Here is a 26,462-nt window from a genome sequence, read left to right on the forward strand (position 1 = left end):
ATAAAACATAACTACTTGAAAACAAGGAATGGTGTCCAGAAGGCACGCTTTGCCATAGCAACCTTCACAGTGAACTAGAGAGCGCCTTTGAGCTTCGCAGAGGCGGTTTATCACTGGAAGCGTGTGCCAAGTGTGTCACATTTTACTAACCACTGATTTAGCTAGATAGCCAGGATCATGACTTGAGATGGGATTAGCTTAAGTTCCATCTTATTTTTATGCTTACAAATATAATATGCTTACACTTTAGAAATCATTTTCAATTTTTAAATAGAGTAAAACAGACTGTTTGGCAAGCATGCATAAGGCTCAGAAGTAAAGCCATTCTTCGGGGTTCTTCCATGGTTTTACAACTTCGTGTCTGAAGCAGACACAAATATTTTCTCCGAAATTGACAAATATGTTTTTTCTTAAGCTGAACCATTAAAATTTGGGGATTTAAATATGGTACAAATTGGAGGAAGAACTGAATTAAAATATGAATGAGTGCATAATACTTATGTCCACATTTGTCCCCACTTTATGGGATGTGAAGTCCTTGTTGCTTAAAGTCTAAAATAATAAGATTTTTTTATCTTAAATTTCTCTTCAGTTTAAAATAAGAAAATCTTACACACACTCAAAACAAAAACAAAGAGAAAGGAAAATGGAGTCTTTCTGATTACACCATTTAGTTTTTGTACTCAATATGTATTTTTACATAGCAAAATATTTGGACAGACTTACCCACAGGAGGAGGTGAAGCTGAGGAGTGAATTGATTTCTTTCCCCTGTGGAAATACTTTAGTTTGGTCTTCTCCATCTGAGCCCCATTCTGGAAACTCATCCAGAGCCTTAAGCTTTTCTGGAAACTGAGAATGATCCTGGGTCAAGTCTATATCCTGTGTCAGATCGGGTGCTGGGGTTGGATAACAAAACTCCATTGTTATTTCCTCTTTGTACAAGCCTCCCAGGTCCCAATGTTTAAACATAGTAGAAGAAAGCCCCTAAGAATACATTATTGACCTGAGACTTGCCTGTCTCTGTTAGCCTGCCCCTCCCCCACCCCGGTTGTACAGTGAAGAGGTTGTATAGCTGCTCTTGACCACTTTTAGGAATGAGATACTGAAACTGATGCTGTAGTCCAATCAGACAAGATCTCTAAATACCTTACTTAGAATGGAAGTTGTCATACTTACTCAAGTTTGAGCAAGCCAATTTGTTTTTGCATTATAATTTGTCTTCAATGTAAAAAGATGTTTAATATTCATAGTACTTTGAATATTGGATGGCTTTCTTTTGTCTTCAGCTCCTAAACTAATACCTAACTGATAGTCATTTATAGGCAATGCCATCTTTGGCCAAAAGAAACTTGATGAGTACTCTTATCAACATGAACCAAATGACACCATCTGTTTCAAGGGAAATAGTGCAAACTCAGTCTAAGATTCATGGATTGTTCTTCCTCAGTTTTACCAGTAATTTGATTTTCCAGGCCTCCTCAGTCATGTAGTAGCTACGGGGTATCTGTGGAGTGCTAGCCAGTAAGCATATGCCCAAAGACAGGAACAGCGCTTGCTTTACGATATGTCAATATCCAGAAGGCTCTCAGAATGCAGTGTCAGAGTTCTTGTGCTATTTCTGGGGTGTGCGTATGGAAGAGGGGACATTTGGTTCAGTCCCAGAGAGAAGGCAAAAACACTTGGAGAAGAAGTAAGCGTAAATATTCAAAAAATGAGTCCATACAAGGGTGGATGAGTTAAAGAGAGTTGAAGCCACAGTACAGTACAGACTATCAAAATTTTGTCTCAGTACCTCTCACACATGTATATACACACACAAACACATGCACACATGCATACACTGATACATATATCTAACTTAGTCTAACACATGATCTCTCAGTAGTCATGTAACACATGCCTCAGTTCATTAATTTTGAATCTTTCATCCTTGAAGGAAATAATAAGCAACCCACATCACACATATGCGACATAACATTTGTGTGATTACAGGTTTGCATAATTTCATAAAACTATGCAACATGGAATACAGAGCAGGGTTTATGCGGCTCTAACAGGGTTATTTTTCCTGCTTCTATGCACACCCTTCTGCGGCACATTATCATTCATTTGAATTTATAACTGACATTGACAAACAACGAAAGTACACTGATACTGCATATATTCATTTTTAACACAAATATGCTGCACCATCTAACTTGAAAAACTTGGAAACGTCACTTTCGTTCTATGGAACATTAATTGAAAATAGAGTGTTATCCTAAATGAATCATTGGCATTGTTTTGGCATTATCTGAAATGAGTAATTGAGAGAAAGATACTAGGAAATTCATTTTCCAACAGCAAACAAGAATTTCTGGTTTGTATCAAAAGGAGGCAGTAGCCAGGTTCACCACATAGAGACACCAGTTTTATAAAAATGGTCCCCAAGGAATTTCATATCTGGTTAATATTTTATTTTGAAAAGCCTGACTTTTGAGAACTTATACATTCACATTTCATGCAAATGCAAAAGACAAGTTCCAGCTCTATAAATAGCCATGGCTTTGTAGCACTTTAATGACTAAACAGGAGAGTCTGCGAGATTCATTGCTTTTAGCCTGTGGCTACGTTTCTACCATAAAATCTCCTCTGAGTTGGCTGTTATGTCAAACAAAGCGATTTCATTGTGGTCCTCCTTGGAGGACAGCCTGGTACAGAAAGAAGTTGCCCTGCTGCTGTTTCCATGAGGATGCTGTAGCAGCAGGAGCTGGGGCAAAGGAACCGGTTAGGGACCAGTGCAGGGTGTGGCTGTCAGGGCGACCACTGTGGCAGAGCAGCTATTAGCCGAAAACCCACAGAACGAGAACCAGCCACATGTGACAAATCTCCCCTTGCTATTGGATAGGATGCCCTGCTCGGCTTCTTGTGGCCGGAAGAAAAGAAGATTTCAGGTTAAGGCTATGTAACTCCATTCTGAGATAAAGCAGGATTTTCCTATGCTAATTTGTATTACTTTCCATAAGAAATGAGAAGGGAAGAAATCCTTTTATTAAAGGGATTTTTAGTAATAAGCCTGTATCAGAACCCTTCCTTTTCTCCTCTTTTTGTCTCAAATGCTGGTTTCATATCTGGTGGTTTGGTTTTCTTTCCTTTTTTTTCCCAAAGAAACCTGTAATGGAGTCTCTGAACATCTACATAAAAGAGTAGTTGGATGGCAACCTGCTCGCTGGCACGTTTGTATTTTCCGTGCTCTGTAATCCTGCTAAGTACCCACACAATGGTGTAACAGCTGGTGCAAGCTTCAGGAGGGGTGTTAGTGTGCTATGTTGGGACTTGAGATCCATGCAGAGAATGAGCTGGGTCAGCTTTGAATAACCCGAAGTACCCCTCAGACAGCTGGCCCAGTGGCTACACACCAGCCAGTCTTGGGAAAGACCGTCTTCGGCTAGCATTAATTTTCTTCTCCAGCAGACGGCGAGGTAACAGGAGCCAGGTGGACTCTGCACCTTGGGACTTTCACCTAATGTTCCTCTAGAAGGCAGGTGCATTGGCAGGGAGTTTAAGCTGCAGAAAACCCGACCAGTATTAAAGAGTAAACCTTTGCTATCGTGGGGCTTTTATAGGAGGGGAGTGCATTAGCGTTAGATCATTACAAAGCGTTTTGCTGACTACTGCAGAATTAATGGCCCCTTTATGGCTCACAGTTAATGACTGTCAAGAAGCAAGTTGATATCTGTTCAAATTGTAATGTTAAATCAAAGTAGCCAGCTGCCAGATGCAACCAACACACGCAGAGCCCTTCTTGTGTAATAACATTTGATGCTTCCCTCACACCCAGCAGCTTATTGCATCGTTGCTAAGAACCTAAATTGTCTTTCGTGTGCTTGCTATACATTTATCAAGGCAAAAGCTAAGCAAGCGGTCCCTTTAAGAAAAGACCCTGATAGAAAGTTTGTTTCTTTCGATGCAAAAGTACACAAAAATGATTATTTATTCAGCATCTCACTTTAAGTAGTGTTTTTTTTCTGTTTCAGTGAGTGCTCACGAAAATTGTAACCTCATTTTCTCATTACTGAATGTAGACACCTGATGTGAACTCATTCAGATCTCAGTCCCTTTTGTAGGCTACTAAATTGGCCATGTTTCTATTTGCCAGTTTCTTCTGTCTGAGAAAAAAAGGAGAAAGTCTTCTAGTCAACAGCTGCTGACTACACTATGTGCTTCCCCCTCGTCACTCCTCCCCCCTCCAGGTCTGCTCCCTTCAGTACCTCCAGCTTCTTCCTTGGGTTCATTTAGCTGAAGAGAGGCTAGTAAGCCAGCCCTTTGGTTCCACTCTCCCCTGCAAAGCCTTTCCATTACAGACCTCCTAAGAGACTGCCCTTCACCTGTGTCTCCGCCTCAAAATCACCTCTGTGACCAGGGCAGCCCCCTGTCCCCATTCTCCCTTGGGTTAAGTAGCATTCTCAGAGTGACAGATGTGGTCCAACCCCGTATTCAGGCACCACTCTCCTGCCTGCCATTCTCAGCCTCCTGCTCCTAGTCCCTTATTTCTGAAACTTCAATTCTGTGGATTCACAATTCCGCTAGTCCTTGTCTCTCTACTCATGACCCCTCTTCTGACTCAGTTCTGCACACATACACACATAGGTGCACATATAGGTATATATGAAAACTCATATAAACATAAAGCATATATACATATACTTATATATACACATATATGTACATACCATACACATATATACAAATGTATATATACTTACATGCATATACACTCACATACATATGCATATACATTCACACACATATGTACACGCACACAGTTTACACAGACACATATACACACACTTCTTCCTTTCTTTGGATACGAAACTCCTTTAGCTTCAAATAAAACTGGGGACCTACAGCTCTTTTACCTCTCTTTTCAGAATTTCAGCTCTATGATGGACATCTTTGTTCTCAGATTTCTTCTCCCCTGATTTTACTATCCACAATTCGAATCTGTTTATATTTCTGTCCATAGGAGTTCTTTTCTTGCCTTCTTTATTTCTATTGAAGACATAGCCATTAATGAGACACCATCACATCCCAAGACCTTCCATTCTTTTCTAGCATTTCCTCACCTATCCTGTATGCCCTGTCTCCCTCTTTCCTTGTTCAAGACCACTTGCAGTCTATCGTGAGAGGTTAATTGTTGTCTTCCATCGTGAGCACTGTGGCAGAATCTTTCAGGGAACCCTGAGAAACTGAAGCTATAAGCTAACGATGGACGCTCCTAGTGCAGAAACTTCAATGGCTGTATTATCTACTGCAAGAAATGTAAACACAGAGCCGCAGAAATACTTCCTGTGTAAGAGGCTCACTTGTCCCAACAGGCTACACTACATGTGCCCCTTGACACTGGATTATGTGCTGTGCCTTTAACAATCCCAAAAGTTCCCTGCTCCTTCCTTCAGGATTTCTTTTGTATTCTAATTTTGTATTCTAACTACTCCATCTCTGCCTTCTCTCTCTCTCTCTCTCTCTCTCTCTCTCTCTCTCTCTCTCTCTCTCCCCCCCCTCTCTCTCTCTCTATCTATCTATCTATCTATATATATATATAAATACACACACACACACACGTGTGTGTATGACTTTTAAAATAGCCAAGAATTGCGAACATTAAAATGCATATCACATATTTATAAGTAAACATAGATGGAATAGGTATCTCAACCAGTTAATATCCCATAATGATGAGTATACTGTATTTCTACTGAAAATACTGTTTCGATGATTTATTTATTTATTTAATTATTTAAAGACAGCAAAATACTCATGTGTTTCAATAAATACTTGTTGAATGAATAACTGAGTTTAGCTAATTGTTTTTAATTAGTAGCTCTTGGATCGTTACTTTGGTACTTCTCAGAACTGACCAAGTTATCTGTTTTGTTTTAATTTGTAATTTTGCTCTCACTGATTTGTGACCTATTTTATATGCTACACCTATGGGCGCGGTGAGATGAGTTTGTCACTTAGGTGAAATGAAACCCAATATGCCTTATTTACATATTGCCAATTAATATTATAAATGAGTACTACAGACTCTCACGGCGTGACAAAATTGTAAGAATACATTTTCAGTCAAATGAGCTCTGTATCCCAGGGACCACACAACTCATCCGGCCCATCAGTGAACTTTTGTTAGTTATAATTATAACACATTTCCAGCAGTAACCTTACTACGGGTCATATTAGTGCCCCACAATATATATCTAGACATAAAATGTCCACCTGCCTGCCATTCTCTCCAGTGGGTACCTTGTGTGCTGTGACATCTGTCTAAGATGTTTACAGAGTGTCGGATGGTGCCTGTGTTTCTCACTTTCTCTCCTCTCACTTGCATTGATCCTGCTTTTATCAAGCTGTTATCTGCTGATTTGCTTTGTTTAACCATCCTATTTTTTGGTAAAAACTTGGCAACATGGGCTCAATTTTGTTTTTGTTTTTGGTGATTTTTGTTTGGTTCCGTTTAACTTAAGCAAACCTTTATGCTGCGTTACTATTTTCCTAAACTTCTGCCTCACTCTGTATAGTCCCATGCCTCTGACCGTCTGCACCCAATGTTGTATGCTTAGCAGACATACTGCTATGAATATTTTATACAACTTCTAAAATTAGTTCCATATTTCTGAGTCCCCCCAAACAGACAACTTCATCTTCCTTGCCTCAGTAGTTAAAAAAATACTAGCAGGAATTTAATATCCTGCTTGTTGAAATTTTGAATAAGTTAGCCAATGAATCTCTTCCAAGCCATTCAGAAAATGATAAGGCTCTTGGGAGCTCCCATAGGATGGCTTATATGAGAGACAATTACTTCAGGTAATCAATCCTATCGATAACACCAAGAGGAGCAAAGGCTATTAACTCCCTCTCACAGGAAGTGAGGCATGGCTCTCTTGCTCAAACTGTGGAGCTTAAATTCAAGCACAGGGCGCTTCCATTTTGCAGCCCGTGCTTTTTCCTCTGCTCCGATTCTGGTGTGAGGTTCATCAAGCTCTGAAAATGTACAATGATGGTTAACATAAAAAGCTGCCCTTTCCCTTTCTGTTATGTAAAAATAGACATTTGTCGCTTGATTAGCAGGCAGTGCAACCTACTTCCCCTACACTTGCTTGCTATGGTGTGGCCATGTTAACCCAGTTAGAATGTGCAACTCCTCTGAGAGTCTGGATTGCTGAGGTGAGCAAAAGGGTTTTTTTGTTTTTTTTTTTTTGCAGAGACTGGAGATCATTGGCTCTATATGATCACAACATGCCTGCACTTAGTCTGCTCATATAAAACCATCCCTGCTCACATCAGCATCGTTCGCCTTTCTTCAAAAACTATTGCTTATGAGTATAGTATATAAACAAATGGTCTGACAGAAATGAGGGTGACTTGCGGGTACACTTGAAAGTTTACATGCTCCCATATCTAAATGCTCATAATTTCTAACGCTGCTGAGTCTCTTCAGACAAAATTGCTTCTGTCCCTCAATGTCACCGTGACCTGTTACCGAGTCACCTTAAGCTTTTTGCTTCAGACGAATTATAATTTGTTTAAATCTGCGTACATTGAGTCTTAATTGTGCTAAATTATATTGAAATAACAATCCTCAGATCCTTTTCAGTTTGATGTAGTAAAGGTAGCCATCCCCTCATAAAGACTTGGATACAGTTCTATGACCGCCTGGTAAAAGATGATGATTTATGGAGATCTAGGCTGTTTGCACCACATGGCTCCATTACACTGCATTTTTTTTTCCTACTACCCATGTTGTGAGTTGAAAGAAGTTGAGAGCAGGTTCTAGAGGTCAGACCTGACAGGAGTCTTGATCAGGACCTCTACCCCTATTCTGTTAGCCAGAACAAACCATATCATGGCATCTAAAGATGAAAAGAATTGGCAAACACAGTTGTCTAGTTCTATAAAAATAAAATAACTTAATATACCACACAGACCCTGCCATGTGGGATAATTGTATGAACCAAAATGATATCTTCAGTGAGTGCATGATGAAAAGTATTTCCAGTAGCAGGATTTTTAAGTCATTTATGATGAAAAATAAAATGAGATATAAATATTTATAACTACCATCCAAGTGATTACCTAGGTTAGTTTTAGTTTATAAAAAATTAAGTGCCGCAACTGAAAAATAGAAACCAAAAGTCATATAAATCAAGCCAACCCTTCTGAATGGATGAGAGGCATGCTGGTGGGAAGGTAGGCTAACGGTCAGCCAGTTGTCATGTACAAGTTGCCGTGCTTGGGTGAAAGGACAGCCCAAAATAGGAAGTAAGCTCTGTCCTGGCAAATGTTAACAAAAAGAATAAGAAAGAAAAAAGAAGAAGAAAAAGAAAAAAATAAACCGAAACAAAAGAAACCTAAATTCATTGTCCTCCGAAGGAATCTGATGACTTGAGGAAGTGGACATTTTCTTCTTTTTTTAAACCTTTTATTTTTTGTTGCTTTCATTGAGCTGTATATCTCCTTCCCACTCACCTTCCTTCCTCTCCCCTCCCCTTCAGCCTTCTCCCATGGTCCCCATGCTCCCAGTTTACTCAGGAGATCTTGTCTTTTTCTACTTCCCATGTAGATTAGATCTATGTATGTCTCTTTTAGGGTCCTCATTGTTGTCTAGATCCTCTGGAATTGTGAACTGAGGCTGGTTTTCCTTGCTTTATGTCTAAATGCCATTTACCAGTGAGTACATATGATATTTGTCTTTCTGGGTGTGGGTTACCTCACTCAATATGATGTTTTCTAGATCCATCCATTTGCCTGCAATTTTCAAGATGTCATTATTTTTTTCTGCTGTGTAGTGCTACATTGTGTAAATGTACCACATTTTCCTTTTCCATTCTTTGGTCGTGGGGCATATAGGTTGTTTCCAGGCTTTGACTATGACAAACAATGCTGCTACGATCATAGCTCAGTACATGTCCTTCTGGTATGATTGAGCATCCTTTGTATATATACCCGGAAGTGGTATTACTGGTTCTTGAGATAAGTTTTTTCCTAATTTTCTGAGAAATCACCATACTGATGTACCAGTTTGCACTCCCGCCAGCAATGCAGGAGTATTCCCTTTACCCCATCTTCTCCAGCACAAGTTATCATCAATGTTTTTGATCTTGGCCATTCTTACAGGTGTAAAGTGGTATCTCAGAATTGTTTTGATTTGCATTCTTTGATGGCTAGGGATGTTGAACATTTCCTTAAGTGTCTTTCAGCCATTTTAGAGTCCTCTGTTGAGAGTTCTTTGTTTAGATCTGTACCCCATTTTTATTGGATTATTTGTTCTTTTGATGACCAATTTCTCGAGTTCTTTGTATATTTTGGAGATCAGTCCTCTGTCTGATGTGGGGTTGGTAAAGATTTTTCCCATTCTGTAGGCTGCAATTTTGTCTTGTCGATGGTGTCTTTTGCTTTACAGAAGCTTTTCAGTTTCAGGAGATCCCATTTATTAATTGTTTCAGTATCTGTGCTACTGGGGTTTTATTTAGGAAGTTTTCTGTGTCAATATGTTTGAGTATATTTCCCAGAAAGTGGACATTTTCTAAATAGGCAATTTTGCACTATATTCCTTTCCATTAATGGAGCTGGTATACCCAACATAAGTTGAAAATGCTTCCTGATGATGGGACATCCATTTCTAGATGAATACCTTGGTTTTGGATGCCCAAACAAAGTATGATGGGAAAGGAAGCTCAGCAAACACTAGGAGACTCAGAGCATCCTTGTCTCTCCAAGGCTGTGCTCTGTATAATCTCTGAGCCCTTCCCCACTCCCTCCTGGCTGTCCCAGCAGTTATTGCTTACATGAGAGAAATCCAGTTGCTTCCTAAGAATAGATGACATTTTCAAGGTGTCTCTACACATACCTGCTTACATTAATATTTTCATGATAAAAATTGTAAACCGTAAAATGTTATTTAAAGTTTATTGAGTACTTATACGAATCAGCTACCATATAAAGTCATGTTCTGCAAACTGCTTTGGATTAGGTTCTGACATACCCAATTCACAGAGGAAAAAAACAGGGACGCTTCAGCATATTTCAGTATGCAACTTATTCAAAAGCATATTGCACGTGTTTTGGGTTTTGTTTTTATTTTGTGTGTATGGGTGTTTTGTCTGTGTGAATATCTATGCACCACATGTATGCAGTGCTCACAGAAGTCAGAAGAAGGCACTGAATATCCTGAAACTCAAGTTTCAGAAGGTTGGGGGATTCTGGGTCAGTTGCTGTGTGGATGTTTGGACTAGAACTCAAATCCTCCAGAAGAGCAGTCAGTGTCCTTTAACCTCTGAGCCATATCTCCAGCCCCATACTGCAAATGATTTTTAGGAAGGTTAAAGACTTTTGTCTAACACCAAAGTCTAAAAATAAACTAAGCACTCATGCTGATGATCACGGTGTGGGACAAATTCTGCGCTAGAATGTGTGAAGCTGGGCAGTTCTCTTTCGAATCCACAGAAACAGAGGCAGCACTCACCTGCTGGTTCACAGCGAAAGCTGTTCTCCAAAGTGGAACGCGGTCAGGCTGGGGACGCCAGGACCACAGCAGGTGGGTGACTTCATAGGACCCTCCAAGGACAGAAACGTCAAAACCCAAATATCCGAGCTGAAAAGGTCATCTCTTAGGTCTATATCCCTTTATCTACCTCGTTTCTCATCATCTACATTGACTTGATGTTGCCTTCGTATATAATCGGATAGGGAAACAAGAAGGCTGACCCCCATACTGCTCCTGTGTTCTGCCTGTGACTTCTCTGGTTACTTTCTGAACATTCATGGAATGGTTATGTTTTCATTTGTCTGATGTTCCCCCTCACTGTAAAATCTACCACGTGAAGTCTGAGGCATTTGTAAGCCCTGACCACCATTATGATGACTGGCTAGGTGAAAGGGATTGTGGATGAGAAGGGAGGCTTGAGTACTATCAGCATCCGATGGGCAAGAAGCATCTAGACTCGGATTAAGGCCTGAAATGGAAAGGGATCTGGAGGAGAAGGCTCATCGATGTTTGCTCACAGGCAGTGGAAAACAGGAAGGCAACAGTGGCTCCACGGACTTTCTTCTACCTCTAACTGCTGGGAAGAGAACAGGACCTTAGTGGAAGGGATGGTGGCCTGCGCCTAAAAGAATGGCTCCTGAGGAGGACGAGGGGGGAGAAGAGACTGACTAGTTCAGACGGGCAGTGTCCAGGCCTTAGATGTGGTGCAGGAGGAAGCAAGGCAGATGCTCAACCCTCAGGCTACACTTGCCAGGCCACCTCTGCACACAACACTTGACAAAGAGCCACAGTTATGTAGAAGACGATTCCGAGTATTGATAAAAATAGATTCGAATGGGTTGTGTGCAGTCTCAGTAGATATACCCGCTAGTGAATGGGTCCATCTGAAGCTCAAGAGGAATTAAATCTGACATTTTTTTTTTGTTTGATTTTTCTCACTGTGTAGCCCTGGGTGGCCTGGAGCTCACTCTATAGACCAGGTTGGACTATAACTCAGAGGGATCCTCCTGTCTCTGCTCCCTGATTGCTGGGATGAAAAGTGTGCACCACCACACCTAGCCCTAAATCTGGAACTTTAAACCTGAGCTTCATCAGCAAACCTCCCACTTTTCCCCAAACCACCACATCTGCCTTGCTTATGTAGCTGCCTTTCACTATCCCTCAATAGGGACATGGAATATGAGGTCCCGAGCATTCCCTACCACTAAGTATAAAAAGGGAAATACTATTCAGCTGCCGGCATATATTAAGTGCAGCAATATCCCATAGGCAGCCGAGTGGAGTGAAGTTAGGAAATTGCTTAGGTTTTATTCAATCTATTTTATGCAGTCATGCTTGAGGATGCAGCATGGATCCTGGGAGTTAATTTTAGGCTACACTTCTGGCCCTCAGGGAAAATTTTCATATCTCAACATGCTACAAGCATCGCCCGTGTTTTTTCCCCTAAGCATCTATGAATGTTTTAGAATGATAACTCTCTCTGAGGGACAAGCTGTCTAAGGTACTGGTGAGCTAGTGCCAGGCTGACATACTGAACATGAGTCCTGCTTTCCCACTTACTAGTCATATGATCACATATTATTCCTGTCAAGAGGACTAACCATCTCAAGGTATTGATATGGGAAAATTGGTGATAGCATGGAGTCTCAAGTGAAAGAATTGAGAAGTATTAAATCAGCATTAACCTGTGTTTTCTAACTGGTCTGTCCAGTAATTACTGCCTAGCTTAATGCACAATATTCTTCAATAAAGAATGGTTGAAAGAAATCATTTAGTGAGCATTTGCTGAAACCCTTTTATGATGTGAAATCAGTGATGACACCACTCACGATAAACTAATTCCCATATTGTTGCTGATGAGTGTGGCATCATCAAGACCAATTGGCCTCTAACCAATGAAGGGCAACTGAGCTGGGCTAGACAGGTACTTAATATTTCTCTCAAAAACTGTTGTTAGGCTACCTGTTCCACGAGTATACAGATTGCCTCGTGCTGTCTTAGTTTCTAGTGCACTTGTGTTCACAATACTTGTTTATTATGCAGGAGAGGAACAAGCACAGCATCAAAGCTGTTGCGTGAATGAGGACGGGTACTTCCCGTGCCGCTGTTTGTGTTAAACAAAGAACCAGTAAACAAGACACTGATATATAAAGGACTCAGGAGCAAACGAGATGGTAGAAATGATTATAACAGTTCAACAAATAAATGTCAAGTATTGTGAGAGGAATCACAACGTCTCTTTATAATTAGAAAACATTCCAGACATGTTTCTGAAGTCTGAGTTCTGAAGTATGAAGGCTATCATAATTATCTTTCTTCTATTTACTGCTGTGGTAAACATAAGCAGTATGTTCTGGACATATTACGGGCCAGATAAATCTAATACACATCATTGTAACTTTATCTCTTTCAAAAGACACACAGCAAATGGTATAGTTACACCCATTTTAAAATAAGAAATATTGGAAAAAACCATAGTAATTATAACGTATTAGTAATTCATTTCACATTACATCGGTAACTGAGACAACAAGCCACATTGACTCTCGAACCCACACACATCAACACGGAGAAAATCTTTCATAGTTCAGGAACTCATGCGTATATCTGTCACCATATGCAATCTTCACAATCTACTGAAATTAAATGTTATCTCAGAATGTGTAAATTGTGCAAAACCACAGAGGTAATAACTACAAGATTTGGATAAGAGTCTTAGTGATTCCATCTGCAGTCTCTCTAGTAATGAACCCACTCTCAGAAATGTAGAGTTGGTGGAGCACCTGGTGACAGCAGGCATTGACGCTAGGGACGAATTGAATATGGCCAGCAAATGAGTCCAGTGTGGTAAGGTTCAGCATGCTGATGTGTCAGGCTTCACTGAGCAAATGGAAGACAGGCATGGGAATGGTCAATGCTACATCTTCCCAAACTCACGATATTGGTCAATGCCCCATACCGCTATGACCAAGACTAGATTAGAGGCAGGGAAGGGCTCTGGAGTCTCCTGGAGTAGAGATATTTAGCATCAAATGATTTCCCCTGTAATAAATATGGTACATTAGCTCACACATGTACCTCTGAGATAGTATAAAAGTAAAACTCAATTCCCAAATCCTCCCATCCATATGCCAGTATTATTCAGAAAGTAAGCATTCAGAAATATTGTGTATAATAAATAACTCACTATCACATGGGTCAGAATGTTAATTTAAAGGTTGAGAAATTTTGTCATGTAAACACGAGCAACTTGTAAAACATGTGTGTCAGGCCTCAGACCTTATTCATTTGTAGACCTATCACAGATAGTCTTAAGGGATCTAAAATTTACATTTATAGAATCAAATTAAATATATTTTATGCTCATGTTTCCACAATTCGTTCTTAAAAGAGTTCAATGGGGGATGTCACCCACTAATTAGGCATTAGAATGCAAATCTAAATGTATGCCCCTTTGCTAGATCTAGAAATGTCTTCTCCCAATCACATCTATTTCTTTCTTAAGCATTTATTAAAACCCCAGAGAGTGAAAGGTGCCACGCTGAGAAGTTTTAACAGCTTAAACAACAATCATATATTATTGCTGCCCTCATACGTGTTATAGTCCAATAAGAGAGATAAAACAGGAATATAGACGTGATGTGTGCTATGGCATGTATGGCTGTGGATAAAATATATGGAGAACTCAGAACTAAAGACATCACTGCTAGTTATGAGATCCCAAGGGAGACTGAAATGGAACTTGCCTAGTGTTTCAGGAGTTTATTCCAAAGGACAAACAGACCCAACTAGCATCTGGGACAAAGAGAAAGTGATATAGACTAGACACCGAAGTGCAGCTTGACTGAGACCCAAAGGAAGAAGTGAGTCATTTGCAGTGCCCATTTGGATCAGCACTGAGCACTTCCTGTATCTGGAGTCCTGCCCTAGAGCCAGCACAGCCCCAGCATGTGTAGACAGTTTCGTATCCTGGTGAGCATCCAGATACAGTGTCTGAACCCAGCCTGCTGTTGCGTTAGCTAATTACATTCAGTCATGACCTGTGAAAAAACATTGCAATACTCTAATAGAGAAGGTGTATATTTTTAAACCATGGACTACCTCTCCTATTCTAGGATGAATCTTAGCCGTATTCTCTCCCTCATTTTATAATTTTTTTAACGGCAGGATTTTGAAGTTCTAGGTTCTATTTCCTTGATCACTAGGAAAGGACCTATCAGTAGAGCTCTTACTTCCCATAAAAGAGAGACAGCTCGGCAGCTAGTTATGGAACACAACCTCAGAGTTTGGAACCGGAGAAAGCAAATATAACTCTTTCCTCAAGTTGACCCTGAGCAAGACGATCTCTCTGAGCTCTGGGTTCTCTGTGTCTGCGGTTGAGTATAAGATATGTGAACTACATGTGTTTATAAAGCATCACCTAAAAGGATGAGGGCTAGAATACAGAAGCACAGCTTGTGTGTTAATGTATTGGAAGGCTTGCATTTCACGATGATCAGTAGAGGGACCACATCAGCAAGGAAAATGTGCTTCATCGTAAAGGTAGCCGCTGAATTAGCCACTGCCCATGGCAGCGTTGAGAGGCTCAGAGCATTGCTGGTGCAGAACAGTCCCACTTAGCCATTACTTCTCTTAGTAAGGACTGAAAATGGGTGCAGTTCCCCCTCTTTGTCCTTAAGTGGTACATTCTGAGACCCCTCCAAGGTACCTAAAACTGCCATTGGTACACACATGTACATACATACTATGTTTCTGACACACTATGTTTCTAATTCTACATGAGACATGAAACAGTTTAAAGTAGGATTTGGACATGGTCATAAATATAGAGTGGAACAGTTCTACACTCTGAGTAAAGCTTTGTGAATGCTCTCTCTCTTGGAATATCTTCAAACTTCATCTTTGCCTCTGAGCCCATACAGCTTCCCTTTGACATATCTAAATTGCCAGCCTCACCCATGTTGGGCTTTGGGGATGGTGTGAAGTAGACGAAAGGTGACTTGAACACAAGTGGCATGGTGCTACACAATTGGTCTGACAAGAAGACAGTGACTCTGTGACAAATAGGCCTGCGAGCACACGAGACAAAACCAGTTCATTTCCCGAGCCCGACGGGAGGAGAGAGAGAGAATCTTCACCACATCATCCATGACTCTTTATTTCCGGAGCTTAATCCTTACATTTCGGGCTTATAGTTAATCCAAGGCAACCAAAGCAAAGAAGGTAGAACCAATGAAATCAGAAAGAGTGATAAGGATACTGAGTTGCATGATGCAGGTTGTTGGTGAGTTATAGATCTTACTATGAAATGCATCAAAAATAAAGACACCATCTATAGCCAAAGTCTATCTGTTGACTAATTGATTTAAAAAGCCACAACTGAGCTCAGAAGTTCTGACTTTTCTTGGCCATGCTGTAACTGTCTGGTGTCCCTGCCTAGTTACCTGTGCTTTCCTTAAGAATGACCATCGCCACGACTTGTTGGCACTCAGTTTCATGGTTTTGATAATTCTGTTAAGTCATGGACATATTTAAAAATAGACTATAGCAATGCCATTCAAGTCTCTTTTAAGTATAGACAGTCTCCTCTCTCTCTCTCTCTCTCTCTCTCTCTCTCTCTCTCTCTCTCTCTCTCTCTCCCCTTTTCTTCCCTCCCTCCCCCTCTCTCCTCTTTTATGTCCATCTATACAATGCAATCTGCAGCGTCAATGTCATAATTGCTTGCTCACAGCATTGTTTACTATGATCCTCTGTCCTCTGCACTCACTACAATCTGTTTGCCTTTGGAAAGTCTTCAAATGGCGGCAACATTTTCTCCTATCAGGTGACACAAAGTAACCATTTATCTCTGATATGTGTGAGAGTAGGTATCATATCGGCGGGCAGTAATTCACAGTACCTAGACTGACTGAGGGCTGCTGCCTTGGGCACAGTCTAGACACCATCTTCACTTATTAGCCAGTGTATTTCTATGAAGGTAATGATAAATACCCTCCCAGCTATCCCATCTCCCATTTATTATTTATTTATTCATCCATTTAGTTTGAGACAGGGTTTCTCTGTGTAATAGCCCTGGCTTACTAGAACTCACTTTGTTGAACAGGCTGGCTTCAAACTCACAGAGATTCCCCTGCCTTTGCCTCTGCTGGGATTAAAGGCACACGTGTACCACCCACGCCTGGCCCTCTCAACTACTCTCTAGCTATTCAGGGCTACAAGTTACAAAGGATGAACTTGAAAATTGTTGATTCCGACATTCACTACCAGCTTAACCTTTGATATTTAAATTAGATCTTGATGAACACATGTCCTATTTAGAAGGATGTGTGTGGAGGACAGTAATTACAAATGAAAGACAATGGAAATAAGTAAGTATGTAACAAAATGCACCATTCCCTAATATATGTTCTCACACATTGCAAAGATTCTCTGCTAGAAACAACCAGAAAGTCGCTCCTCATAAACATCCCAAAAGTGATAACTAATCTATTCGTGTTTTGCAAATATTCAGATTAATGTTGTTTTTCTCCATTTCCAACTTCATTTAATTTTCCAATACAAGATAGGCTGCTTAGCTGCTAGAAAATCTGGCCCTCATATTCCAGTGAAATTTTGAATATTCTGGGATTACGGGCCCTTTGTTCAAAACACCCTTTAATTCTTTGGGATGAGCCCATTAGCAACAGAGGTTGGAATCTTTCCAGGGTAGATGGGCCAAGGGCAGCATTTGATAAATGACTGGAGAAGCCACACTTGTTTTCTCGGATGGAAACAAAAGAACAGAGGGCCTAGTAATGAAGAAACACAGCAGCCAAGAGCAGCTGCAGAACTGGACCAGCAACCTCAATTCAAATTGCTTACTTCTACTTCGCGAAAATGCTCACTTTACTTTTTGATAACGGAAAAAAATTTTTAAAGCTTTGTTTATTTTTTATTATAAGTCAACTCTAAGATACAGTAAGAGCTCCAAATGAGTAACAGCCTAGGTAGTTGCATCCCCAGCTTCCAAAACCTTCCACAAAGGAGTTTAGTGGGTCATGACAGCAAACAGTCAGAAATAAATGAATGAGCCATCCTTGCCTTGTTGTCTAATTCCTCGACCTGGATATTTAAATACAGAGCATCAATATCCCAGAATCCATATCTCACTGACATTCAGCTTAGAAACTTCCAAATGCAATCAGGGTGTGCTTGGAAGAGGTGAGACCAGGCATCTTCACACCCAATAACATCAAAGGTATTGCGTCTTCGACACTTAAAATATTTGCTTCTGTTTGTGGCCCCCATTGATTTCCGTAGAGCTCCCTGTGACTGCCTCTTTGAAGACACTTGTTCCATAAAGAAATCAAGACTTAATTAACGTCTCCTACAAGTGGTTTATAATTTGCAGGATCCTGGTGATCTTCGCTCACGTGAGCACCACCAATTATCACACCACTTTCGGGAAGGTCCCAGGGCTTGGCTCCCATCCAGGCTGTTAGGTGAAATTAGGCCCAGATAATCAGATTATTACGTCCCCAAGGAAATGACCAACAATGGTTGCTCATCTCAGGCCGGGTTGAGGTGTTGCTAGTCACAAAGTGAATTTGTTAAAAATTAGTTCTATTGGATTCATTTTCTGTTACCTATTCTAAAAACATTTGATAAAGCACTTTTAGGAAATTAGATGCCAAAAAGTATCTAGAGAGAAATGTTCAGCAATTTAACATCTTCAAAATCCCCCAAGTCTTCTAGCCAGAGTCATGAGTATATATAAGTTTATACATAAGTATATAAGTAAGGGTTTTTTGTTTTTGTTTTGTTTTGCTTTCAAATCGATCTGCTGTCCTGTCCAGTTTAAAATGTACTGGGAGAAGGACATACTTTTTAATTGGCAGAGGTTTTAGACACGTCAGTGTTGGGACAAAAGAAATTGACTTTTCTTAATCTGCTTTGGCTGTTTGTAGTTTATCTTTAAAGGACCCAAACTACTATCCTGCAACCCCAAGTAACTATTTGTGAGTGTAAACTTAAATGGATTAATTCTATTATTTGCAGATCTGAGATTCATATTTGAGTCTGTGTTCACCTTTGCATCTTATAAATTCCAAATATAGAATCACAAATGGAATTATTGTGCATTATATCAGAATGTAAATATCACCAGTGTCAGCATCCTGAAATGTTATATATGACTTTAATAAAATTAGCATAAATACTATATATGTTGGTAATTTATCTGAGGAAGTGCATTGTATTTATCTAATTTTTAAATATAGATCTACATGCATTATGGTGCTTCAGATGTCTGTTTAATGGACATGCCCTTATTATCTAATTAAAATATTTATTATTTTTCATCTGCTCACATTTGCTTAAATGTTCTTTATTTGCAGGAAGAGACTGTGTCTTGCATTTTCTCTGGGTGCTGGTCTTTATAAATAATCCACTCAGTCCTATCTATATGGTCAAAATGAAAGCTGGAAGACCCCCCCCCCACACACACACATGCATTCTCATCCTTTCCTAAAATAACTCCATATTTTTCATTTGTTTCTGGGTTTGTTTTCTAAATTTAAATAATTTCTCTTATTCATCTTCCCTATATTAACTAACGTTGAAAATATTTCTTTGTTGCAAAACCTGGAGTTGCAAACTAAGTAATTTCTGTTTCTCAATTTTTATGACCATATTAGAATCTTATAGCAATGGAGGAATTAAATGTATGATCTTTTTAAATGCCCCATGTTCAACCCCTCTATCCTTAATAAACAGAGATGGTATTGACATAAGTGAATTTTGTTTAACCACACTACATTTGCTTCTTAATTAGTGAATATTCATCTGTCATCAGCAGCAGCTATGACACCCCACCCTGCTAACATGTTCTGTCATAAATAATCAATGAGGCACTATTAATATTCATGAGCTGGAATCTGTGTAGTCATGTGCACTGATGCGGAGACAGGGGGAGTGTTGCCATGAACTGACTGGAAACTCTGTGTGTATCGCTGAGTGCAAGATACTTCGGGAAGGCGGAGGAGAGCATGCACTCCCGGCTTCTGCTTTCAGCTCACAGCGGTTCGTCCGTTTCTGGACCGAAGTGACTGATGATAAACAGTACTCAAGTCTGGAGGGTGATTCCCTTGCAGTTCACTTGCCTTGCAGTGCTGGGGAAGCTCGAAGATTTGTGCTCTCTCCCTGCTTCCTAGAATGGGCTGCAATTTGTGCACTTTTCAGAAAAGAGAGGAACACTACAAACTCCTGTACGAAGTTTCCCAGGTGAGTGCAGCTCTGCAGGCGGCAACTGAAGCAGACAGGCTTTGTGTTCAGCGAGCAAAGGGAAATGATGTCTGGCTGGCTTGATTTTTTTCTTTCTTTCTTTCTTTCTTTTTTTTTTTTTTTTTTTTTTTTTTTTTTTTTGTCTTTCGGTGCATTTAGGAATGAGGGCAGACTTGCTGTTTGGGGTTTTTTTATTTGAGGTTTGGGTGGCAGTTCTCAGTTTCCTTGCCACTCCCCCTTCAGATGACTTCCTGTGAGAGTCTTTTAACATTTTGGGTATCTGCTGCCAAGATGTCTGTCAAGTCAGAGGAACAGCTTTGGGGTCGCTGACTGTAATCTTTTGAGAGACCTCTTTGGTTTGGGGATCATGTTGACATTTGAAAATCAATTGTATCATTGTCTGCATAAGTACTGGGAGTTAATAGGTCTGTGGTCTGAGTGATTTTGAATAGACAGGAAAAGTTTCTTGCCAAATCTGGTTAGTCAGAGGAAATTATCTGGTTAATGAGACATTTTGTTGTTGTTGTTGTTTTGGTTTAAGACTTGGTATTTTTGTATAAAGGAAACTACATGACATGTCTTAAGAAAGATAACAAGGAATTTTTTAATCTTCTATTCTTGCATCCTTGCACTATTTTCTCTGTGTTTAGCACTATAAATTAATTGCAAGGGCTGATTACAGGGTGCATGTGTTGACTCAGGAAAAAAAATCTTAGAAATTCAAGCATCTCTTCAGCGCATATCTGAGGGCTTTTCTGACTAAAACACAAGGAAACTGGACAGCTTCTATAATGTGAATATAACTCTCTTCGTTGACTATTTTTTAAGTGATATTCGTATGCAAATTTGTCTCATCTGGCAAAATAAAGTTTATTTATCCCCTTTCCTAGTCTAGGACTCCTTCTGTCTTTAGACAGTATTGCTGCTGAAAAGGCAGTGCTTGGGACGCTGGTGGTCTATGGCCCAGCAGTAGCCAAGTGCCCACTGCCTCCTGGCGCCCTCTGAGTCCCCCAGACGTGATTCATTTCACAGTGGGCTAATTACAAAGTGGATTTGCTACACGTGAAACAGCCTCCTCAGTTGCAATGTTAATGCACATTTTCATGGTAATGTGATCAGAGGCTCATTAGCCACTTTCCAAAATGATCCTCTGCATTAATTAAATATAAAAAATGATTCCTTTATCACCAGAGAGAGGAAAAAGAAGATTAACATTGTTAATTACACCGGGGGGGCAATACCTTTGGCTTTCCTTTGGAAAAGAAAACCTATAAACTTGCAAGTAGGGGCTAAAGGAAAGCGGGCTCCTGGACGCTTGCCTTTGATGCTTGAAAACAGTCTCCAGGTGGAGCACTCTCCTTTAGTTTGCTTCTTGGAGTTGGACTTCCAGCGTTGGATTTCTGTGGTCCAGGAGCAGGGAAGGGGGTTCATCGTTCTGTTGGTGGTGGTTTTTACATCTCAATTCCAAATTATATAAAAGCATAGTGTGGTGGTGGTGGGAACTCACACCCCCAATTATGCCTGGCATATGATGTTTATATCCTCGAAGGGCAGGGTTCCTGCATCCAGCAGGCAGTATCTTGCTTTCTCAGAAGCAGGAGCCTTTGTTATGGGTTTTGAGCCTTCTTCTCTGGGAGTTTTACCTTCAAGTGCTTCCCAAACCTTGAGCAAACAGCTAAGCCTCGTTCCTTATTGCCTCTGCCTGTGCTTCTCCATCCATTTATTTTATTCTCGCTACTCCCAAGCTGTAGTACTTATGGTCTTTAATAAAAGGGGGAAATGAAGGATTAGCTTCCATTTAACTGGCTTTCGCCAGATAAGTTAAAACCTCAGCTTAAAGGTCTTGCCTGCGTTTTCCAAGGGGGACCTTTCTGCATTGCATCCCCGGCTGTGCCGCCTATTTTTATTGAGTTAATGGACAGATGAGATATCAAAGGAAAGCAGGGATAAGCTCATATAATACACGGATGGGCTGCGAACTACCTCCTGTTTTTATTTCGAGAAAAGGCAGCTTAGAACATGCATGAAAGTCTGCAGGGTCTTGACCAGGTGTTTGGGAGGGCATATAGCTGCCCTGTAAGAGACAATACAGTTCCCAGAACCTCCTTGAGAGTGGAGTCCGGATTCTGGCAACTACATTGAGATGAAGCATGAACCCCTGACTGCCTCCAAACTGTATGTTTGTATTCCTGCCATTCCCATCTCACCTGCATCTTTGTTTCTTTGGGATTTTGAAGAGCTGAGGAAAATTCTGGCTTATGGGGGGTGGGAAGGGCAAGGTGTGATGAGTCAAAATTAGCAGTGAATACCTAATGTGTTCCCGCCAGCAAGATGCACGTTTCTTTATGATAGGATCATTATGGTTTTGAACTTTTCACATTTCCTCTCTGGATTTAGTGAGCTGATAAGCTGACCGAATAGAACAGGGTTATGACTTCAGGAAAAGAGGTAGTGTGGTCGCTGAGGAGCCTAGTTGAGGCAGCCTGAGGGGCATAGTCGGGTGGTAGATGATGTCTTTTATATTTTGGTGATTTTTTTTTATCTTTGCTCTTACAAAAGAGCCAAGGCTTTCAGTTGGCAGAAGAGATGGAATGCCACCTCAAGAAAATCATTTTCAGCAAAGGTTGGGTGGGTCAGGGTCTTGTATGAAGCCACCCTGGTGACTGGGACAGATAAGGTGACCTTCCCACTAAGTGGTGTCCTTTACCTTTCCTCTGGTAACTTTTACATGTGCCGGGGCACGACTGTTTCCTACAGTGATTTATTTTATGCAAAGTAGGTTATTCATTAACCTCTTAAGAATTAATAAGTGGGTGCTCCGAACAATGGCCTTCTATTGACAAAAGCCGAATTGCCCATTTTATATTAATGTGATTAAATGACCACCTGCACCATGCCAGTGCTGAGGCTGGTCAGGCATCTCTGTCCCTATTAGCACCTGTTCTCTTGAGTGACAGCCAACACTGGTGCTTAATCTAATGGCTTCTTAACCTTGTTGTTCATATAAACTAAGTGTAACTTTCTGATTGATTCAATGATAAAAGTATCAGTGGCATGCCTAGGAGCATTGAGCAAAGTATTAAAACGAGGAGTAAATGTTTAAAAGACCACGTTCTTTCCACAAACGGTGTTTATGAAAGATGCCATTTAATGTTGATAAGGGAACTATGCAAAGCTCCGCTCTTACTTGTCAAAGTAGAGAAAAGAAATGGACTTGCCTTCAACCTCGGGAAGCCGGAAGGTGGTGTGGGTCTCTGTGCAGAGTCTGGGTCGTGACCCTGCTCTCTTTTGAAGGGATATTTTTATAAAAGACTGGGCATTTTATTTATTTGAGTAACTGGGCACAGCAAAGAGGTCTCCCTCCTCTCCTGCTTGCATCCATGAATCTGCCACATGAACTGGACATAGCCTGGACAGAGAGCAACACAAACTCCACTGGGCGCGGTGACTGATGACTATCATGCAGGTGTTTTGGAGGCTGAAGCAGGAGAATTGCTGTGAGTTTGAGGATTTTCTAGACTACAGTGTAGTAACCTGACTCAAAAACAAAATTAAAAACTAGCACAAATGATCACTTCCTGTGTTCTAAGCACCGTCCTGAACACGTAATCCAGAACTGGTAACCCTTTCCCATCATTTAAGAACTTTGCTTGTTTGTTGTGTGTTCATATCTGTCTGCCTGTTCCATGTATATGGTCAGGCAGGTTTGGGCTAGGTCATATGTGGTGGTCAGGGGACATCTTGGAGTTGGTCATTGCTTCTACCACGTGTTTTCTGGGGATCCAACTTGGGCCATCAGGCCTGGCAACAAGTGCTGAGCTGTCTCACCAGCCCCGTTGCCTATAGGTTTTAGTGTTAATATGTTACCATCTCTCCCAGCCTGCAGTGTTTCTTGAATCCATATAGTTTCGTTAGTTGTTACCTTTCTCTGGGACCTGTCGGGGAACCTTGAGATACCTCTTTTTGTCTCACAGTATGCAAGCCCAAGTGAGGACTTCTTACCAACTCTCACCATATTTCCAAACCTTATCTCATTGTTTTCAGATCCACTGGTTAGAAAGAGCTATCAATGTGCTTATTCACACAGTGGCCTTGTGGACGAATATACTTCTACGTCATCTGGCTTCCTTCTCCTCACCATACCTTTCATTTATTCTTCCTGCCATGGCACTAAGAATGTTGGCTTTAGGATTAGTTAGTTGGCTCCCCCCAACCCCAAAGTTGTAGGGAACCTCGATGTTGGCTCAAGATACCGCAAGACCAAGTTCTCCAGGCAAAGGAGGTTTATTTGCCTCACAGGGACAGAGGGCAGAGAATAAGAGACAAAGACAAAAGACAGCAGACAAGGGAAAGGGGGTAGGAGAAGGGAAAGGAGGCAGGGGTATTTGACCTGGAGGGACAAAGCACTGACTCTAGGTAGAGAAGAAACAGACATGGCACATAGGAAAATGGCAGTTTATAAAGGTACAGGGGGAAAACCCATGTTAGGATGAGGTGTTTAGTTTTAATTAGGCAGATTAATTAATTGAGTCAAAGGGGGCTTTTGATTTCTGGACTTCAATACTTTGATAGCTGGAACTTGGTAGTCAGTCTCAAGAGGCGGGATTGGCCAAATAAGAGAACAGACCTTGTTGGCTAGCTTTAGCATGGCAGAGGGAATTGGGAATTGGGAAGAAGGGCAAGACCTCTCAAAACCACATGCTCAAGTGGGCTAGTGTCCCTTCAGGGTCCTCAGGGTCCTTGTAGATACTTTGTACCGTTAGAATCTCTTCTCTATGTCTGCTGGCAGCATGGTCACCTTTCTATGGAAGTGGAAGCCTATGGAAGGCAGGTCAGGTGCTCCTGTGTTCTTATGAGCTAGGATGCCTTGCTAACCCACAGCCTTAGAATCAAACTGCCCCATTCACAGCCACATACATGGAAGCTGCGTAGACCAAGGGCAGTCACCAAGAATAAGATATGAGAGGTTCATTTAATATATTTTTCAGAGTCACAAACGTAGTCTAGAAAACAGATCATTAGTAATGGGATTGCAGCAGAAAGAGATACATGGTGTTTTGCTTAGACTGAGGGGCCTAAGGCATAGTGTCAACTATAGAATTCCAGCCACACATAAGACTTCAGAGAAATCAAATAGGAGGGTTTTATGGAAAGAGAAGCCCAAAGAATAAGTACTTGGTTGTCAAAGTGATCTCATTTTTCCGCTCCCGACGCGCCCCTGTAGTAAACCTCCATTTTATTTACCAGAAGAATAAGTGAGGACAGGTTCGACTAATGTCTCACTTTGTTGATTGTCCAACAGGAGACAGAACTCTAGACATGCTATTCAATTCAATAAGCTTTCTGCAAACAGTGTCTTCCTAAACATATGTCAAGCCCTAGCCTTTGTGAATGGGAACACAAGAAAAGTCTCAACAGTTCTTACTTTTGAGAAATAGACAGCCTGACAGCAGGGGGGAGACACATGAGCCTAGTGTTTGGTAACGCTTTGAGGGAAGCATGAAACCAACGGATTCACTGATGGGAGGCTGGAGGAGTGCAAAGGTGTCAGGATGGCAGGAGGGGAACAGGGAGACACAGAGGAAAACTGAAAATGGAATAATAGAAGAAATCCTCAGACATGACAAACAGGCAGTGGCTTGCAAAGTATCTGGTATAGGAGAATTCTAAGCAAGTGTTTAAAAACCTAAAGAAGGAGGAGGAACCAAGACATGGCCTGAGAGTGGGTAAGACCAAACTGGAGAACCCCCGTGTGTTCTGATTCTTTGTCTCCTCCTTTCCCTCTTCCTCCTGTTGCTCCTCCTCCTTCTTCTTTTCTTCTTCTCCTTTTCTTCTTCTTCTTCTTCTTCTTCTTCTTCTTCTTCTTCTTCTTCTTCTTCTTCTTCTTCTTCTCCTTCTCCTTCTCCTTCTCCTTCTCCTTCTCCTTCTTCTTCTTCCTCCTCCTCCTCCTCTTCCTCATCCTTTTCTCCTTCTTCTCTGTCTTCTTTTTCTCCTCTCCTCCTCCTCCTCCTCCTTCTTCTCTGGATGGAGGAAAGGAGAGAAAGAATTGAGAGGTTGGTTATGTGTCTTAGACTGGTGGATCTTATGCTTCAGCGAGAATGCATCAAGAGAAACCAACTAGGAAGCCATTGCCAATGGTCAGTCAGTCAATGGTGAAAGAACATGTAAAGAGAAAAGCATGGGGTTCAGGTGAAGGAAAAGTCAATAGGTGGTCTGGTTTATGAGACTCTGTATGTGCTCATGCTGACAGTAAGAGAAGCAAAGTAAGTCCTAGGAATAGAAAGATATCTGTGGATGTGACCTCTGGGCTCTTTCATGCCCCCCCCAAGGGAATAACGAGTAGCATAAACCTTGGCATAAAGCACTGTTGAAGGTGTGTGCCCAGGCAAGAGGGAAGAACTTAGAACAGGGGAGAATTATGGATGAGTCATGAAGACACAACTGAGAAACAACAAAGGAGAAAAAAGGAAAGCAGAAAACAAAACTTGTGGGCTGAGAATGACCTGACTTGTGGGAGGAGCTAAGAGGAGGGAGCTCTAGAAAGCAGCCAGCACAGGCAGTACTTTGGGGTGATTGGGGAAAAGGGCACAGGGTACTTGACACGTGTTACACAGCCCCTCTCTGGAAGAACCATTGGTTCTAGTTCTTGGGAGTCCAGGCAGCTAAAGATGTCT

General features: G+C 41.0%; 1 protein-coding gene across 2 annotated transcripts in view; it reads left to right on the forward strand.

The window, feature by feature from the left end:
- Positions 1 to 26,462, forward strand: part of Pdzrn4 (PDZ domain containing ring finger 4) — a 362,449-nt gene that overhangs the window by 180,513 nt on the left and 155,474 nt on the right. The window contains exon 1 of one of the 2 annotated variants that reach the window (XM_048444801.3): positions 19,506 to 19,788. The exons of the other annotated variant lie outside the window; for it this stretch is intronic. Within the exon in view, the coding sequence (XP_048300758.3) occupies positions 19,720 to 19,788 (69 nt within the window). The 5' untranslated portion in view covers positions 19,506 to 19,719. Of the gene's footprint in view, positions 1 to 19,505; positions 19,789 to 26,462 lie in introns of those variants that run through there. 2 annotated transcript variants of the gene reach the window in all.

This window comes from Myodes glareolus, chromosome 19 (genome assembly GCF_982192425.1).
Source record: "Myodes glareolus chromosome 19, mMyoGla1.1, whole genome shotgun sequence".
Taxonomy (NCBI): domain Eukaryota; kingdom Metazoa; phylum Chordata; class Mammalia; order Rodentia; family Cricetidae; genus Myodes; species Myodes glareolus.